At 39.8% G+C, this 19,743-nt stretch overlaps 2 protein-coding genes across 10 annotated transcripts in view; one reads left to right on the top strand and one right to left on the bottom strand.

Moving 5' to 3' along the window:
* The window catches only part of LOC129771049 (whirlin), a 550,739-nt gene extending 532,242 nt beyond the window's left edge, over window positions 1-18,497 (top strand). For all 9 annotated transcript variants that reach the window (XM_055774327.1, XM_055774325.1, XM_055774333.1 and 6 more), the window contains one exon: window positions 33-18,497. In XM_055774327.1, the coding sequence (XP_055630302.1) occupies window positions 33-161 (129 nt within the window). In that variant the 3' untranslated portion in view covers window positions 162-18,497. The remainder of the gene's footprint in view (window positions 1-32) is intronic.
* LOC129765788 (craniofacial development protein 2-like) lies at window positions 8,912-9,649 on the bottom strand. The gene has a single exon (XM_055766216.1). The coding sequence runs from the start codon at window positions 9,647-9,649 to the stop codon at window positions 8,912-8,914; it is 738 nt and encodes a 245-aa protein (XP_055622191.1).
* Window positions 18,498-19,743: the final 1,246 nt, after the last annotated feature.

Below are 19,743 nucleotides of genomic sequence, written 5' to 3'. Positions count from 1 at the left end.
ACCAATCCCTGAACCTATCTTTCCCTTCTCAGGACGTCGCCCGACTGATAGCGGAGTGCTTCGCCGCACGCGACAAGAACGAGATCACGTTTCTAGTAGTCGAAGCAAAGAAATCAAACCTAGAACCGAAACCAACAGCATTAATATTTTTAGAAGCATAGCATTTGCTATCCCTGCCGGCTAGCGATCCGGATAATTCTGAAGTGCCAGAAAAAGGGATCGACCTTACCGCTGATAAATTACAGTGAGTTTTTATTTAGTCCCTCGTTTTTGTTTTCTCTCAGTGTGAGTTTATTAGTTCCATTAGTTGGGTTCGTCTGTTTTTTTGTTCTTGCCAACTTTATTTATGTCAATAGAAAAAGATGGCGGGACTCTTCAAATCGCTAGCAAAACGGTTAGCGAGTAAAGTCCTGAAAAGTCCTGCCAACTTTTTCGTCCGCTCGCTATCATTGCCTTGGTTTCGCTAAGACTTATTATCGTTTGAAAACAAAAGTCAAAAATAGCATTATAATACAAAGTAACTAAGACATATTGTAAAGACTTAGCTGGAGGTTATTTTAAAAGAAAAAAACCGTGTTGTAACTTAGAGAGTGATATTCGTAAAATTTACTCAGAACAGAAAAAAAATGTTACAAGCGTTAAGCAAATGAAACACAAATACACTGCCATACTTATAAATGTTGACACTCTTGCGAAGTAATATGAGGAACTGCCGTTTCTCGGGCTTTGCGTATTACATAGGTATACTGTCAAACAGTAAAACAGCTCTAAAACTGCATTTTTGTTTCGATATCGATCCCCTAATTTAGCGCAGCGCATGAAGCCTAATGTATACTAATGCTGTTTTTCGATACCCGTTCTGGTTATGTGTGTTATTTTACCTTTATGTTCGGAGTTTAATTTCCCCCCTCCTCGTGAATGAATACAATCAGCAGAAGTGATGAGAGAGAATTCTTTATTCGCGGTAATTCAGAGATATTCTAGCCGTCAGGGATGTTCAAGCAGGTTAAAAACAAAACGAAATCTAACAAAACAAGAACACTACCAAACCAAGCAAAGAACAAAACAAACACAACTGATACAATCCCCAACAAACAAACAAAACGAAACAAAAAAATCGTACAGAACAAATCATCAGATCTAGGATTTCATACAAACCTTTTGAAAACGTCGGAGATGGGTGTGGGAAAAAGGGTCAAAGCTTTTAAGCCTATTGGAACCCGATTGAGAGATCACACACACGGATAATACTTGTCTGAAGTATTAACACAAAACAAACAGCCAAGCGAACCGGATAACAAAGAGTAATAATAATTGCAATAACGTTGAGTAAAAAAGAAACTTTAACAAGCAAAGCATCATAAAATACGTTATTTGTTGACTCGTGGATAAGTGCGTATCGCAGCAAACAGAGAGAAAGTGGACATGTTTTTTAACTTAAGTACTCGTGGTTCAAACGCAAAACTATTAGAGTGTAAACGCAGGGCGACGGGTTCCATCGCTTCGGAAGAAGAACGTGGGGTTGTAGGAAATAGGTATGCTTATAGGAATGTGCCCACCCCTGCTGCCAGCTGTCAGCTGTCTGACAGTTCGAAAGTGGCCGTCCAGGGGTGGACCGATATATTTGTTGAAAACATTGCTTGCGCGCGGATAAATTAGGCATCATACAAATCGATGGCTTACTCATTATTATTATTATTGCTCGTGTGATACTCGCTATGGACAAACAGAACAAAACAAACGTGATGGAAGTAAACAAACAAAAACAAAACAGAACAAACACAGACACACAGTAGGCTAAACTATACTCAAAATGGTATGGATCTAAATACATTAATGCTGTGTTCTTTACGATGTACGACAGGACAACAAATGGATTGGATCGGAAGTTCTAGGCAGTGATTGTACTTGAGAAATGCTTTGTTAACAGTAGACAGTCGCTAAGATATGTATGTATGTATGTATGTATGTATGTGAATATGCTAACACAAAAATGGGCTTGAATCGGCTAGGAAGATACTGATAATTGGCTCACGAACAGAAGCTTAGGAATGTATAGTTTAACGAAATATGTTATTCGAGGAAATGTAGCACCATTTGTCGCTTGTTATGGTCCCGATTCTTAGTTTCCAACAGAATATATACGGTTATCTATTACTTAATTGCGATTATCAAAATTTTTGTGTCTATTTTTTCCAATCTGTATACCATTCTACGGATATCTGGGGTCTCAACACGTAATTGTACATTTGGCTATGTTCCACTTAATCTGCTTCATGGAATCTAGCGTTGTCAAACACTGAGCTGCTCTTCGAGTACTCCTGCTAAACTGTTCGAAAACTTTCTGTCTAACCTTTATAAAAATGAAAATGAATTAAGGAAATGAGTAGATCACTAGAAGGTCTCCTGAGAAGATTGATAGCTCACCAGAACGCGAAATATCCGAAGGAACGGAATAGTAAGGAGTGAGTAGTATGAGATGAAATTCATCGGCATCTATACTCCGATAAGCTTTGTTCGACCGGAAATAGTTTGCAGTTTTGTAGGGCAGAACAGACGTCATGAACTCAGAGAGCCAGTTATCTGTTCATACATCGAGAATGGCCCATGAGTGGATGGATATTCGTAGAAAGCATAGCGCGGTGAATTACGGTGAATTATACAAATCGATGGCTTACATACACAAATTTGAAGCAAGATAGGACTATGTCTACACTGATGGCTTTCCCGAAGCAACATCGAATACTTTGTTATCGTCAAACTCTTATAATCAGTTAACCGAATTGATTGGTCATTATTAGTGTTTGCCGATAGATCCTTTCACTGAATACTTCGCTTTCGTTCGTTCAAATATGATCTTACAGAAATCATTTCCCCCAGCGGCATTCTTTTGCTTTTACGTGCTACAAATCAAGACACAAAAGAGAACGAGACAACTCTGCTTCGGTTAGCACTTCATGACACACGAGCCAACAAACCGAAACCGTCATGTACGGTTTTAAGAAAGTTTATACAGTACATTTTGTTTATTGGCCCAAAAAAATGACCTGTGCGAAATTTCAGCTCAATCGGACATGATTTAGGGGTGCCTCAAAGCTCTCAAAGTTCCTCAAAGTTTTATTTTCGAAATGACACCAGATCTCGTTTCATGCATTTTTAAGCCATTTGGCATCGAAAAAAAATTTCGATTTTCCAAATTTCTTTTACTCCCCCCTTGGAAGATTTTCGAGGATCAAAAAAATGAAAACTATGAGCACTTTGAGGCACCCCTAAATCATGTGCGATTGAGCTGAAACTTTGCACAGGTAATTTTTTGGGCCAATAAACAAAACGTACATGGTCGGTTTTTGAAATTCGATGATGAAATTTTTCCATACATTCATTGCCAAATTCCGAAAGTAAATTGAAATAAAATATGACATAAACCAAACTTTAATTTTATTTCAAATTAAAGTTTGGTTTATGCCATTATGTGTGGAATACAACATCATTCAAATGTCCACCTAGGGCTTCCTCGCACACCTTGATCCAGAACAGGTAATTTTCGATGACTTTTCGGCACATATGGGGCGGTATCTCGGTCATAACTTCACGAATGTTGTCTTTCAAATGAGTTTGCGGAGACTTGGCATAGACACGGTCTTTCGCATAACCCCACAAAAAAAAAGTCTAGCGGGTTCAAATCGCATGATCTGGACGGCCAATTGGCATCACCAAAACGCGAAATGATGCGTCCCTCAAATTTCGTTCACAATGTGGCCATGTTCGGTCGTGTTGTGAGGCACGTGGTGCCGTCCTGCTGTAACCACATGTCATCCGTATCCATATCTTCAATTTGTGGCAAAAAAAAATCGGTTGACATGCGGCCATAGCGCTCACCATTCACAGTTACCGTCTCGCCGTCCTCATTTTCAAAGAAATATGGCACGATGACTCCTCCAGACCATAATGCGCACCAAACAGTGACTTTTGGCGGATGCAATGGCCTTTCAACAATCACGTGTGGATTTTCAGAGCCCCATATATGGAAATTTTGGGTGTTCACATAGCCACCGAGCTCGAAATGTGCCTCATCGCTGAAGAAAATTTGATGCGAAAATTTAGCATTTTGCTGCTGTTGTTCGTTCACCCAATCGACGTATGCCCGACGCATTCCATGGTCACCACGCTCTAATTGTTGTACCAGTTGGACTTTATATGGATGTAGGTACAAGTCCAAATGCAAAATTCGCCACAATGATGTGTTTGACAAGCCCAATTGCTGAGCACGCCGTGGAATCGAAACATTCGGGTCAACCTCCACACTGGCAGCAACAGCAGCAATATTTTCGGCCGAACGCACATTACGATGATGCACAGGTTTCACAATATCCGCTACGGATCCAGTTTGTTCGAATTTACGCACTACATTAGCGATTGTGTGCTCTGTAGGTCGTCCATGACGACCAAAATCCGTCCGTAATGCTCGAAAAAACATTTGCCGGTTTTTCATCATTTTTATAGTATAATTTTACAAAATCAACACGTTGTGCGATGCTAAAACGATCCATATTGTAAAATGGCAGACATTCAACTAACGATATGACGCTTTGGTTGACAGCTATGTCAAACGGTTGTCAGCGCAGGGCTGTATACTTTAGGAAGCCCGAAATGGAAAACCCTGTATATACATAATTTTTATTGTATCATTTCTCGCTCCTTACTTGTCCGTGCAGTAGTTTTCGCTATAGTAGAACGAGACGATATATGCGGTTCAAACTTGTATGCAGACTTCGAAAATGGTGTGCGATGTTTGGTACAGTCTTCGTTCCTCTCTTTGTTTAATCATTTAGTGTAACACATGTAAGTACTGTCATCCATACAAGTATCTGAATAATCCACTCATTTTTGGTTATATATATTCGTGAGAGGTTACTTGCATGACACATTGTGTATCATTTGATATTGATAGATATCCAAACACTGCTTGAGCTACACCAGCAGGGAGCGACAAGGATATGGCACACTGTATGAAAAGCATTGATGGTAGCCGACCTGGTCCCACATCTTTGGATGAATCCACACCAGAGAGTGTTGGTAGAACATCTCAATTAGACACTCCAAGAGGAGGAAGATGGTCGAGGCTAAAGGGATTGAGCGTGGAATTCTCAGTAGCAGCTTAATTAGCACCATAAGGCATGTCCGAGGTTATGCTCTCTCCTTTTAAGGAAGGCCCAGAATAAAGACGATCATGCTGAATGAAGAAGTTCTTAACTCATATTCACCAGATAACTTGTTATCCACCGACCGATTATTTTCTATATAACTCAACCCCAACCTTTACCAACGGGCAGTGTGGATGATTTTGAAGTTTGTTCAACGATCTGAACCACAATTTACAGGGTGAGCCAATTACTTTGAGCAATAATATCAACATTTTCGAGTTCACTCTCCTTTACTGAGTTCTTCAAACTAATTTACTCGATGTTTCTTCCATTTTTATCAATGGCATCCAGCAAAACACGACTATCGTACGGTGTGATCCGACATCAACTGCCATTATGACGTACGTACAGCAGAATGGAGCGTTTCACAACACGTCAAATCGAAACCAACGATGGCTGATAGAAAACATTATGTTTTGGCTAAAAGACTTGAGGTCCCCTTGATGGCTAGAGCTTAACCCGCTTGACTATTCTGTTTGGACCTATGCTGAAGCTAACTTACTTACTTACTTATTGCTCCGTGTCTGCCTGTTGGGCAGAACAAAGGGACGATGTCAGAAGTCTCCACTGTCGACGGTCATCTGCCATGGCTTTCACTTACCGCCAGGTAACGCCACGAGCCTCTGGGTCTGCCTCTTCTGCGCTGTCTTTGTGGATTCCAGTCGAGGGCCTCTCTGCAGATCTCGTCTGCTCCTCTCCTTTAGGTGTGTCCGATCCACTTCCACTTACGTTCGCGAATTTCTGTAGCTATCGGGCGCTGATGACATCGACGATGGACTTTCACATTGGATATCCAGTTGTGAGGCCATCATGCTCGAATCATATATCGCAGGCAACGATTAACGAAAACCTGCAGTTTTTTCGTTGTCTCCGTCGAGACGCACCACGTTTCGCAGGCGTACAGCAGTACGAATTTAACGTTCGAATTAAAGATTCGGGTTTTATATGTAGAGCTGGTTTGAGCCTCAGATATTTCATAGACCTGCAAAGGCAGCCCTGGCCTTTCTGATCCGTGTGGCTATATCGGTCTTGGTACCACCATCCGGCGTTGTTTGGCTCCCAAGATATTGGAACGTTTCCACCTGTTCAATTCTTTGTCCCGCTACTGTGAAGCTAGAGGTATTGTCAGTGTTCACTACCCTGGATTTAGTTTTGGCGACATTTACTGCGAGACCTGCTGCTTGGGAGCTCTCGGAGAGGTCGTCTAGCTTGCTCTGCATATCACTTCGACTTTGGGAGAGCAAAACAATGTCGTCGGCTAAATCCAGGTCGTTTATGTGCTCCATTCTTAAAGGATTCCAAGGCAACCCTCTGTTTTGTCTCCTGTCAATAGTTCAATAGCTGTCAATAAGAAACAGTAGCGGTGATAATATGCAGCCCTGTCTCATACCGGCAGTAACCCGTATGGGGTCGGACAAGACGCCATTGTGCAATACCTTGGACGAAAATACCTCGTACTGAGCCTAGATAAGATGGATTAGCTTCTCTGGGACTCCTCTACAACTGAGTGCGCCCCAGATGTTTTCGTGGTTGAGTCGATCGAACGCCTTTTCAAAATCAACGAACACCAGTAGGAGAGAGTCCTGGAATTCGTTGATCTGCTCCAGAATAATACAGAGCGTTGCGATATGGTCCACGAATGATCGGCCGGCACGGAATCCGGCTTGCTACTGCCGGAGAGTAGCGTCGATTTTCTCCGGAATCCGGTTAAGGATTACCTTGCAGAGTACTTTGAGAGTAACACAAAGCAGCGTGATGCCGCGCCAGTTCCCGCATTCAGTCGGGTCTCCTCTCTTAGCGACTTTAACCAAAATGCCCTGCATCCAGTCCACCGGAAAAGTTGCGGTTTCACATATATTTCTAAATAGCTGATGCACCATCTGGGCTGACAAGGCTGGGTCAGCTTTAAGCATCTCGGCTGAAATACAGTCTATTCCTGGCGCTCTGCTGGACTTCATATTCCTGATTGCCACTTCAATTTCAGACAGCGATGGCCCATCGGAGTTTACGCGATTAATGCGACGAACTACGGGTGCTAAGCGCTGCTGGTTTTCTTGGTTACCGGCATTTGAGACTCGAAAGAGTTGCTCAAAGTGTTCAGTCCATCGTTTAAGCTGGTCTGTACGGTCTGACCAGTTCTTTTAGCGGCATCTTCGTATTCATCCTAACACCACCAAAGCGGCGAGAAATGCCGTACAACAGGCGGATATCACCATTGGCAGCGGCGGCTTCCCCCTCTTCAGCTAAGGAGTTGATCTAGGCTAAAGTGACCAGATGGTCAGAGGTCTAACGCGGGACACATAAAACAAAACGTTATGTATATACGTCATCTGAGCATAAACCATAGTTCAGCGAGTCTAAACTGATCAGTATTATTTCTTTCTGAGTATCGGCACTCAGTTGTGATTTTTCGGTGGTTTAGATTTTATTTACGCCCGAAAATCACTCACTCTATCAGAGCATTTACGCCTGGCCAGCACGATTCAAATTCTACAATTTTCTTCAAATTACCGAATGGAATGCTCGAAAATTTCTATTCATTATTCATCGATTTTAGTGTTAACGTATGCATTCAAAAAATGGATTAATTTCGGATAGATGATAGATAATTTATAAGAATACATTTTCTTTAAATCTTACGTTTAATAAGTCTACATCAAAAACGGTTCAAGGCTGTTGATTCGCTGCAGCACTGTCAAGCATCCTGATGATTTTTCCATACTGCAAGCTCCACCCCACAACGAAAGAGTTGGACATCCTGAGGCACTTTGTGTCCGCCAGATATAGCCGATCTGGTATTTACAATAACATCTCTTTGCCGCTCCTTAATCCGGGAGATCGAAGCAACTGGCCAAACGGTGGAGAAAAATCTGGCCAAAATGGACATTTTTATGCGGAAGCGTCAGACGAGACCGGCCGTATCTGAGCAGCAGCCAATCACCTAGAAGGAGTAGCTTGAGGTGCTGGTGAAAAACTTCTTTCCGGCGAAAGAAGTGAAAAACTTCCACCAAAGCCACGAAAAGGTAAAATAACACGCCGGTATACATCTTTTCATCGGCCAGGTTCCGGCCAACTTCCGTAAGACCGCCCAGCGCTTCATTTACGATACTTCATCAAACAACTCTGCCTCTTCCTGACGAGTATACACTAGTTCTTTCGGCTTATTTAAAACGTTAAGCCCTGACCGAGCTAGGGGACTAAAGATGAACTTGTCGTCTGACTCACGTTGGTCCCTGCGGATCAATAGGGGACTTTTATAAAAATCACTTTCCAATTTCGTTGCTGTCGCTTCCAGTTGACACTCTCTAAACAGAAAGCCCAATGTCGGTGCGATGAAATCAGCTCAACGTATTAATCTTTGGATGTATTAGAAGCGCTCTTGAACAGTCTGCCAAACAAATTTTTTTTTGAGGTTCATCCATTTAAGAAAATCAACATGATCAAATTGTGATATTGCAATATATTGATATCGCGGGACATTTTCGTTTCTTTTGCCAAATGCGGGACGTTTCGCGGGACGGAATCTTACGCGGGACATTTTGTTGAAATGCGGGACTGTCTGGTCAGTTTAATCTAGGCTCTCTTGTCCCGTTTACAAGCCCTCTTAACAGCCTTCTCCAGCTCGGCGTATCGTTGACGAGCGCCTGTCTTAGCCACTCTGGTACGCGCTCGCTCAATGCCAGCTTTCGCTTCTCTCCGCTCGTCGATCATCCTCCAGGTTTCATCTGAAATCCACTCCCTCCGCGTGCTGCGTACTTTGCCGAGGTTTCCATCACTGGTTGTGATAAAGGCGTTCTTGATGCTACTCCATAGCTCTTCAACAGATCCACTAGCTGGCACTCCGAGGCTCGTGACACAAGTTGTTCAACAAATACTCTTTTCACCTCAGGGTTCTCCAACCGGCGGACGTCGTAACGACATCCAACTTTCTCCTCCCGCCGTTGAACGTGAGCGATGACAAGGTGATGGTCGGATGCAATATCGGCGCTGCGCTTGTTGCGTACATCAAGAAGACTCCTTCTCCATTTTCGGCTGATGCAGATGTGGTCGATTTGGTTTTCTGTTCGGCCATCGCAGGAAACCCACGTGACCTTATGTACTGGTCGGTGGGGGAAGAGCGATCCATCAATCACTATGTTGTTATTACCACATAATTCTGTAAACAGCTCTCCGTTTTCGCTCATCTCTCCTAAACCATGGCGTCCCATGACGCGTTCAAGGTCCGTATTGTTTGAGTCAATCTTCGCATTGAAATCACCTAAGCATATTTGGATATCCCGCTTCCGGACTTTCTCAACCACACTGTTCAGCTGATTGTAGAAACTCTCTTCCTCCTGCAGGTCGGCAGCATCTGTTGGCCCATAGCACTGGATTGCTGTAAGGTTCCTAACCCGTGTTCTGAATCTGGCAACGATTATTCTTTCGTTAATCGGTTCCCACCTCATCAGGACCGCATGGGCCCCCTGGGCTCAGTAGAAATCCAACTCCTCGTTCCCGGGGAGCATTTTCACCACGTATGCCAGAGTAAAGCAGGACTGGCTCGGATGATATCTTGTGTTCACCAGTGTTTGGCCAGCGGACTTCGCTTAGCCCCAGGATTTCAAGCTTCAAGCGGCTAGCTTCCCTTGCAAGTTGAGCCAGTTTGCCCTACTGGCAAGAGTCAGTATGTCTCATGTTACGATTTATTTCCATGCTAAAGGTCCAGATCAATTTCTTCTTTCGTTTTCTGTAACGGTATGCTGAAGCGCACGCTCCAGCATACCGTTACAGGGCTCCACCAAGGCGCCAAGTTTATTTTACCGAAGAAATTTGAAGATTTTCGGAGTGGTCATCAAAAATCCAGCTGCTTGTTTGGTTTGGTATTTAAAGTTATCTTGCTCCCAAAAATCTTCCAATTTTCTTCAGTGAAATGAACATAGCATGTTGAGCAGCTTTTTATTGGAGAACAAGATTATCATTTTTTGACGTAGGATTACGTCCTTCGGGAACATGATGGGAGTGCAAATTGAAAAACAAAATCTGTCGCATCGTGATAATTGTCCAATTTCGTTTATTGCTCAATCATTTTCGGATGGATTTACAAGATATTTGGATCAATCAATTTAGGCACTGCCCAACAATTTATTACAATGCGGAAAGTTATATAATTTATCAAACTAACTATCGAGAATGAGCGTGCACAAGCGATCTGTGCTCTCTCAGTTGCTCATTCAATGTGTTGAAATACGAACAACTGTGCAATGAATTCAGCGTTTGGCATGATTTTCTGCTCCACTAAATCCCGTGTTTCGATTGGTCCAATTAGCGCTCCCCCAGTTTCGCAGTCTGAAAGGAGCAAATGGCGATTAATTTTGCCGAGCAGCATGTACATAAGCCGGGTGCCGCGATTTCATTTTTTTTATATTACTCTAGACAGCGGGCAGTATATGTCAATATATTCTGCTTGCTTTGCGGAATCCCTCCGCAATAAAAGCAATAGCTTCGAAGTTAAAAATAATTATTTAAATATAAAAATATCAGAATCAATCTCCACAAATGTCTGTTGGCGCATCATTCAAAAGCGGATCGTCCGAATTGAGCTGTCTATTTTGTTGTACTATTAGTCCAATTGAAATTCGGGTTGATGTATCTCAAATCCATCTCAAATAAAGCTCAATTATATATTATTGGTGCTACCAAATATATTATTGGTGCTACCGTGGCCGAGTGGTTATCGTCAAATCTAACATCCGGGGGTTCGGGTACGATTCCCGTTCTGGTCGGGGAATTCTTTGTCAAAGAAATTTCCTCCGACTTGCACTGTGATCACGCATATTCTAGATCTTGCCACTCACATGTATTCAAGACGTACTATTGGGCATAGAAATCTCAATTTGGTACTAATAAAAATGACGAAAGTAATACTACGTTGAGACGGTGAAGTTCCTTTAGAAACGAAAGTGCCATTGAAGAATAAGAAGAACATATATTATTCTCTTTTATCACGAGGAAATTTTCCAATTTTATAGAGTTCAGAGAATGCTGATTTCCAATGCTGTGTTGGAAGAATCGAGATGTCCAGGGAGACGATTTCGACGTCCTCATCGAGTTTTGAGAGTAATAAGAAGCGACTCCTTGACTCCTGAAACGTGCTGGCCTGGTCATGTTTTCTTTTAGCTTCCAGCTCAGTGATGGAGCCATTTCAAACAGCTCAACTACTGAATATTCGTTGAAGAATCACATAGCTTATATTGTCAGCTTCTGTTCAAGAGTTGAATTGACTGAGTTGACTTGTCAGTAAATTTTTAAAACTAATAACAATTCAAGTACGATACGAAGTACAACTCAAGATACAACACGAGTTGTAGGTGAAAGGGTTAACCTTTTATATGGCTGTGGCAACGATATTCCCAATCATAAAAAATGCCCTTTTTTCATTCAAATAAATGGTGTATTTGATGAAAAATTCAAATTTTAAATTTTTTCTTTGTTAGTCTATATAAATAATTTTATTTTTCACTGCACTAGAATTATTTTTTATTGTTTCAATAGTTTATTTTTGAACAAAGTTAAATATGTGTTCTTTCTCATGTAAGGATTATGTTCTCTGAAGTTTTAGTCGATTCCTTGCCTAGTTTCCACGGCCTTATAAAGAGTTAAATGTTGGATTTTATTATCGGTCGATACCATCTTTTTCAATTCGGTCCACTTTGGACTTGGATGTGGGAATTACTGTGCTGTCACATCATTCTCTTTTTATGAGCTAGGGCAGCTTTTACAGAAAGAAATATTCGTCATAGAATCTGATCTTGCCATACTAGCACATTGTCTGCTAAGAATTGGATGTTGGCCCAAATAAAAGCTGGTATTTATTTTCGGGAAACCCGACGCTCATCTTGTGATCATCGAAATACGTTTCTGGTAAACACATTACATCAGGTTGGTATTTTGTGCAGAATATGCAATTAAATTTGACGTGATTGAAGGCCGCATATGTTCTGTTCTACTATCTTTTAAATGAGGATGACATTCAAAGACTGAGCAAGTGATTCAGTCGAGCCGTTCTCCTCGATAGATTGCTGGGGATTTGACTATGTGTGAGCATACCTGTCCGAAAGTGCATGCTGTCCAACACGACTGCCACCAGCGGCTGATCGGAAAACTACGGAATATCCTCGGTCAGAACCGACATTGGAGGCATTGTGCTTGGCGTTTCACATGCCATGAACCCTGATATCATGTCTAGTGCTGAAAAGCAGGTTAGATTTCGAAATGATCAAAAGGTTCGGAATTGGATATTATTGTACCTGATAGAAGTTGTAGCTTCAATGTGTGAGCGACCGAGCTGGAAGATATATAGGATGATGACGTCCAGGACTATCCGCCTTATTACATCTATTTCTTTTTTGGAAGTAAATGGGTTACTGGGTTACACATTACCGCCTTCAAATTGAGTTTCTAGTCAAATGTTGATAGTTGGCACTTAGCTATCCTGAGTCACATTCCTTCTTGGTGTTTCTGCAGTTCAAATTTGTAACAATGAAGAGAAGCATGTGCATGGTTCGTCCGTACCATTTCGTCACATGCTCAGTCTTGCTCATGCTGATTAGGATATGTTGACGTAGGCCTACGTCCTTCATCTCTGTATTGGGGTGTAAGTTTCAAATTTCGAAAAAAAAGAGAGCATACGTTTGAAGCGTAATGTTTTGAGCATTACTACCTCTTTGCCGGCAGAACGAAGTGGTATGATAATCACTTTTTTTATCCCATTTGTTTATTTATTTAGGCTCATTAGCATTTTTGCTATAGCAGAGCCGGGTTTTAATCGTGTACATGTTACAAGTTTATGGTTTTTATATATTGTAAATAACACAGTAGAAGCCATTTAGGTGTAAGGATATTCTTTCTGTTCTTCCATCGTTAAGCAGACCGAACAGCGTTATTAATCAGTGTTATTAATAGAAAAACAGCCCGATGTTTCAGAGCAGTTGTATGGATAAATACATCTTATTTCAATCGTGGATCGTCACCTTTGCCGATGATTGTTGCGTGGACGTAGTTATTCTAATGCCTGTATGTACCGGTAAGTTTCTAATTTTTTTTTTAAATTAATGCTTTATTCCGCAAAAATGGTTACAAATTTAATATTCAAAGAATTGCCCATCGCTAGTCACAGCTTTTTCCCATCTTTCTGGCAATTCACGGATCCCTTTGCGGAAATAATCGGCCGGTTTGTCGGCTAACCACGAATCGATTCTATTTTTGACTTCATCAAAATTGGAGAAGTGCTGGTCAACCAGGCCATGTTGCATCGATCGAAAAAGGTAGTAATCGTACGGAGCAATGTCTGGAGAAAACGACGGGTGGGATAGGACCTTCCATTTCAGCGTTCCCATGTATGTTTTGACCGGTTTCGCGACATGCGGCCGAGCATTATCGTGCTGCAAAATAACTTTATCGTGTCTTTGCTCGTATTGTGTCCGTTTTTCCTTCAGTGCACGGCTCAAACGCATCAATTGTCGTCGGTAAAGGTCCTAATGGTTTCATTTGGTTTTAGCAGCTAATGGTACACCACACCAAGCTGGTCCCACCAAATAGACAGCATAACCTCGATGCCAAAAATCCTTCCTTTTAAGTCGTTGTCCATGAAAAGCGGTAGTTTTATTTTTTATCGCAAAACATTAGACCCGTATTTTTTCATTTTTCTAGTAGGGTGACCATTTCCATTTTAGGGTTGTCCGAAAAATCAACTTTTTCCTCTTTTTTCCAAAAATGACTTTTTTTCAAAAATTCATAACTTTTGAACTACTAAACCGGTTCAGATGATCGACATATCAAATCAAAGCCAATCACCTGGTCTTTTTTGAATACTACACCTGTAGAAAATTCGAATTCTGTTCTAGTTATTATTGTTATTTTTTCTTTTTTTATTGTTTTCATAGTCTCGTGCGCTAATTTTTTTTTATATATTTTTTCTAAAAAGCTGAGGATTTTTCACATAACATATGTCGAAACCAGAGAGGCGATGTTCTCCGTTTTTGAGTTATACAATATGTATTGATGTATTGATGTATTGAGAATACAATAAATAATTACGAAATCAAAATCCAAATTTTTTGCAAGTCTAATATTTAAAAAAAAAAACGAATTTTCTGCAGGTATAGTATTTTCATATATATTTTTAGGTAGAGTATTTTCTGCATGTAAAGACCAGATAATTGGCTTTAATTTGATATGTCGATCATCTGAATCGTTCTAATAGTTCAAAATTTATGAATTTTTGAAAAAATGTCATTTTTGAGAAAAAAAAAAAGAGGAAAAAGTTGATTTTTTGGACAACCTCAACCACGTCTGATACGTTCACTCAGTTGGAGCATGGTCACCATAAACTTCCACCAAAATGCAATGACTTCCCGCAGCTTTTTTTTCTTCATATTGGAGTAATGAAGCAACACTCCCCGCAAAAACACTCTCGTTGGTACGAAATTCGACATATTCGAAGTGGAAAAAAACTATGTTGTTTACGCTTCAACTTTTAGACATATGCCGAAAAAGACGCGCAGTGACAGTAGCTTTCCAACGAATGTCTGGAAATTTGATTCACTGGAATAACAATCAAGTTACGCCATCTGTTGTAAAACCGAAGAAAGTTACCGGTACATCTAATATAACAACACAACTATGGCATACAAGACAATCGTGATTGTGAAACAAATAAAGAATCACCTGTGGGTGCGGTAGGTGTCTAAAAGAAGGGGTGCATACTGGCAATAAGGACACAAATGTCATGTATAAACGAACAACCGTTGTTTCTACAAAACCAAGCAAACTGATCGGTCGTTTCAGGGTCACCAAAACATTCTGCTAAAGTGTTATGCTGAAAATTTCGATATATTTTCCAATAATATTTTAAGTAATAGAAAGTGTTTGTATTTTTTTTGCCGGGAGAGAGCTTGTGAACTTTTTGAATTTAGGGGTGTTATGGATGTATTGATGTTAATAGTGTTTTGAATTTTGCCTGAACCTTTCTCAGTTCATTTGCCTCTAGGGTTGAAAAAGAACAATTTGGAAAATTAAAGGTGCGGTCTTAAGAAAGGCCATTTGAAAACCTTCGCTGCCGCTGCCGTCTGGTCGCTAGCTGGATGAGTGATGAATCATGAATTCGTGACATTTTTCCCGATCGATCGATCAATTTTCGTGAATTCAAACATTGTTTCTGGGTTAAAAAAGTGCTTCGAAGTGTATCGCATTTTAAGCTGGATTTGAAGAGAGTATTTTCGAACGGCGAAAGCTGCGTTCTTCGATGGAAAACTAAGACTAAAAACTTGTTCCGCATCAGTTGCAGTCGCCGTCATCACCACCACATATCCCATTCGTTTCGGATTTTGTGTTGTCGTTCTACGAAAAGTTCTGCATAGCAGAATTTAGGGACTATTTATTTGGGAAATAATGTTGCTACTGTTACAGATGTTAAGATACTGAGATAATGAAGAACTACATGGATATTCAATAAGTTCAGTGGAATGTTAATACTGAGAGTTAATTTGTGGTGCGGCATTTTGCGACAGCTGTGATGTGAGCGTCCAAATTGAAAGGGTTTGTCAATGTGTGTTTGGCAAGATTGGCGATCGAAATAAAGCGTGTTGCAGCAAGACTCTTTCTCCTGAATAATATCGTTACGGAACGGATATAATCGCTGTAGAAGGGTTGGGGTGAAATTCAGTAAAGTTACAACCTTTTTGTACGTCTTCTTGTACGTCTTGATGATCAATCAATCAATCTTCAAACGTCAAGACGTCATTCTTGATGGTTTGAAGGATCGTGATTTCTTTATCCAAGGCAGCTTCCATGTACTCTTGCAGCTCACAATGGGTACGGTTTTTGGCCGATAGGATGTTTATTCGACGTGTATCACATAATCGGGTTGGAAACAGATGATCACCGGATAAATCAGGACATGCCATTGAATCGTGCTCGAATCGGCATTCTAAGAAGCTATGTAGCTAATTTTTCTATTTCTCCGGTAGTTGAACATAAGTATGATTAGTCCATTCTTTTCATTGATGATCGAAGATTTAGGGTCTTTCTTCCCTTAACGGATGATGCAGAGGTTGTGTATCACATATTCCGTCCGATTTGTTTCGTACTTTTATGTTTAAACAATGCCACGAAACATACCGAAACATATTCTAAATAGATAGATTTTCTAAACTAACCCTTACTCATCCATTGTTCGTGTGTTCTTGGTTAGACCGAAGAATCTTTTTAGCCGATTACTAGAAACTAGTGGACACATTATTAAAATTAATTCAAACGATACTCGGTTCTTAAACCGAAATATATTCTCAAGAAAGATAGTTCAACGGAAGACTTGGATAACGCATTCAACTTCCTGTTATCTTTAGTTGGAATAAGTTATTCTCACAATTAAAAGTACTAAGATGAAGTTGGAGTAAAGCTGCGCTGTTTGCCAACCTGTATGCTAACCTGTAGAAGAGCTTTAAGTAATATTTTTCCTCTCCCAGATGGCGAAATCCAAAAAGGCGACATACAAGCTAGATATTTTTATTTAAAAAAGACACACAGAGGTGAAAACGAACCGTTTGTAGGCAAGATAATCCGACATGGAAACGAAGTACATTTGCGATGATGCGAAATAAATATACAGAGCAGAGACTATAGGTGTTTTAGCTGTTTGATTATTATGACTACGAGAAAATGTGTGAGAGAAAAGAAAAATCGCAATGAAATCTTATGACAACCACATGAAGCTTCATTGTACTATAAACCAAAACAACTGCATGACAACAAAAAACATATACCTACTCATACAGTCTGAAAACAAAGCGAACGCGAGAACGAAACATGAAACAAGAGCTGCAACAAAATCGTCAAGAACGTATAGAAATCTACAAGAAGCTGTACTAAGAAGCGATGTATATAAGTACTTATTAAGCCAACAAACAAACAAACAAAAAAGTTGTAGAAAAGCTAGCTAAACAAATAATGAAACAAATCAGCATAACGGAAACAGCAAATCCAAACTAAAGGCTAAATTCATTGTGTAAATTAAACAAAACAAGTCATTAAAATCGCATATACTCAAGACAAGAAACACTTATATTTGTAGCATTGATAAAGGGACAATGAAGCAAAAATTACAAAATTTGCCATCTACTCTATCTCTCAGCAAAACTAAGCATACGAGCTAGGGAGAAGGAGGGTGAAGAGAAGAAATCGCATTGTTTACAAGTAGCATAGCATAACCTGTTAACCGAACGCTGGAAACAAACTCATATTAAAATTAAAACAAAAAAAAAAAGCATAAAAAGATGATCGTTCACCGACATAGTCTATATACAATGGAAGTTTAAACTTTTTTTTATAAAGAAATGTAAACTGCAGAAGCAAAACTAAAAAAAAATCGCTGTGAATAGTTCATTAAAAATACCACTCACAACACTCACGAAAACCACAGAAACCACTGAATTGAACGGGAAGAGACATCTTGTTTGAGAACAAATCTCAAACCTCAAACGGTTTATCGAACATAACAAACACCTTTCCACTGAAAACCACAAACCCCTTTTTTTGACTTCCTCTTTTACTTTTGTTTCACCCTGAAACGAAGGAGCCTTTGGACGAGATATATTAACTAAAGCTAAAAACTTATACTAATCTAAAAAGAATACTCAAATTGATATTGTTGTTTGTTAAAATTGACGATGAGAAAAAAAATCGGAATTACGTTTCATTGACATTTACAATTCTTGAGCGTTTATAATTTTCACTTGATTTTGCACAATCGTTACTATTTCCCAAAAATTCGGCCACGCTTGAAACGAGGACAAACAAACAAAAAAAAAAGCAAGCGCAAGCGAAATTCAAACCTATTGCTCCAATCTAAACTAACATCCCAAGATTTCTAAGCATTGACATAAAAACAACATTATGTATGGAAACATGAAACATGAGAGGAAAACGAGACAAAAAAAACATCAAATTCACCCCCCGCTCTGGAAGGGACACAAAAGCACACTCACACGCAGACACAGAACAAAGAAAAACAAAAAAATCGTTAAGTTTTCAATTACTGAATCATTGTAATTATATACATATATATTGTAAACTAATTGCCACTGATTATGTTTTTACTGGAGGACGCGAGAAGAAGAGGAGAAATAAAACAGAAAACAAACCGTACGCAAACTACTATCAGTTAACGAAAACACGGAGAAAAAGAACTTTCTGAAAACAAGCAAAGAAAAAAACGAGCTAACGTGAAACTAAAAAAAAAGCGAAAATGAGAAAAGATGGAAGTGAAAAAATGAAGGTGGTTGTTTGATTCGCTGTTTGATGAGATATCACATTCGTGTAAATTGATTATTTGTTGACTTTCAAACAGACTGTAATCCACTCATTCACTATTTTCAGTTTGGACGAGAATTTAGGGAAATGGCCCAATAGGTAAATGTTCTCAGTGACAAAATCAATGACAAGCCCATTGATTTTGAGACTGAATGGCTGAATCAAAAATCAAAAGTACCACTACTGGTGTATTTCCGCTTATCCCAATATGTCCTGGCGTATGAAACCATACTCAAATTCACCTATATTTTTAAAAAACATATCAACTAGAGATGTGCAAACCAGCTCATCATGGTGAACAGCTCAGATCAGTTCAGCTAATCTAGAAAAGCTGTTCTTTATGAGCAGCTCTTCAGCTCAGTTGTCAATACACTGAGAGAAATAATTAGTAAATATATCGAATTGTTTGGTAAATGCTATCAATCTACAGGGTGGCGCATAAGTCACGAAACCGATTTGTACAAAAAAAATTTTCCTTAAAAAAATGTCTCACGATGCAAAATCTTTAATCTCAAATAAAAAACGCTACAAAGTTGAAAAATGAACCGATAGTTGCTCGATAGTTGCAGTGCGCTCGTTATTTATTTTTTTTCCTCCAGAGAACGCTGCGTGACTTATGCGCCACGCTGTATAGTCATTTTCTACCGTACCAATACACATATATATATATATATATATATATATATATATATATATATATATATATATATCAAGCAGAACCATGATACGTTAGCGCATTATCAGCTACATTTTCCCGGCGAAAATGCATGTATCCGACTAATATCAATACTTTTACCCCCGTATTACCTTATGGCAACATAAGGTAATATGGTAAATGCGTGCTTTTCTCACCAGGATTCATATATGTCAACATTCAAGTTTACATGTGTTATCGAGTGAAATATACTAATCTCTGGTAGGGATGTAGGACAGTTGGGGATATGTACAAAAAAATTGTACATTCTAATAATGTTTGCATTACCATAGGTATTTGGTACTTATAAGACGCGACGCGAGACAAGACATAACACTTATTGTTCTTACTTAATTAAACGAATTAAAATTTACCTTATGTCGACCGGTTTCGGGCGCGAAGCTACCCATCTGCGGGACAATGTCAAACATCCGAGCGCCCACGGAAAAAATTTGCCAAGAAGAAAGAACAGATTTACAAAGCGGCTACAGTAAATGG

The sequence above is a fragment of the Toxorhynchites rutilus genome, chromosome 2, assembly GCF_029784135.1.
Source record: "Toxorhynchites rutilus septentrionalis strain SRP chromosome 2, ASM2978413v1, whole genome shotgun sequence".
NCBI lineage: Eukaryota > Metazoa > Arthropoda > Insecta > Diptera > Culicidae > Toxorhynchites > Toxorhynchites rutilus.
Note: the sequence above shows the minus strand (reverse complement) of the source record. Positions and strands in the feature narration are given on the sequence as shown.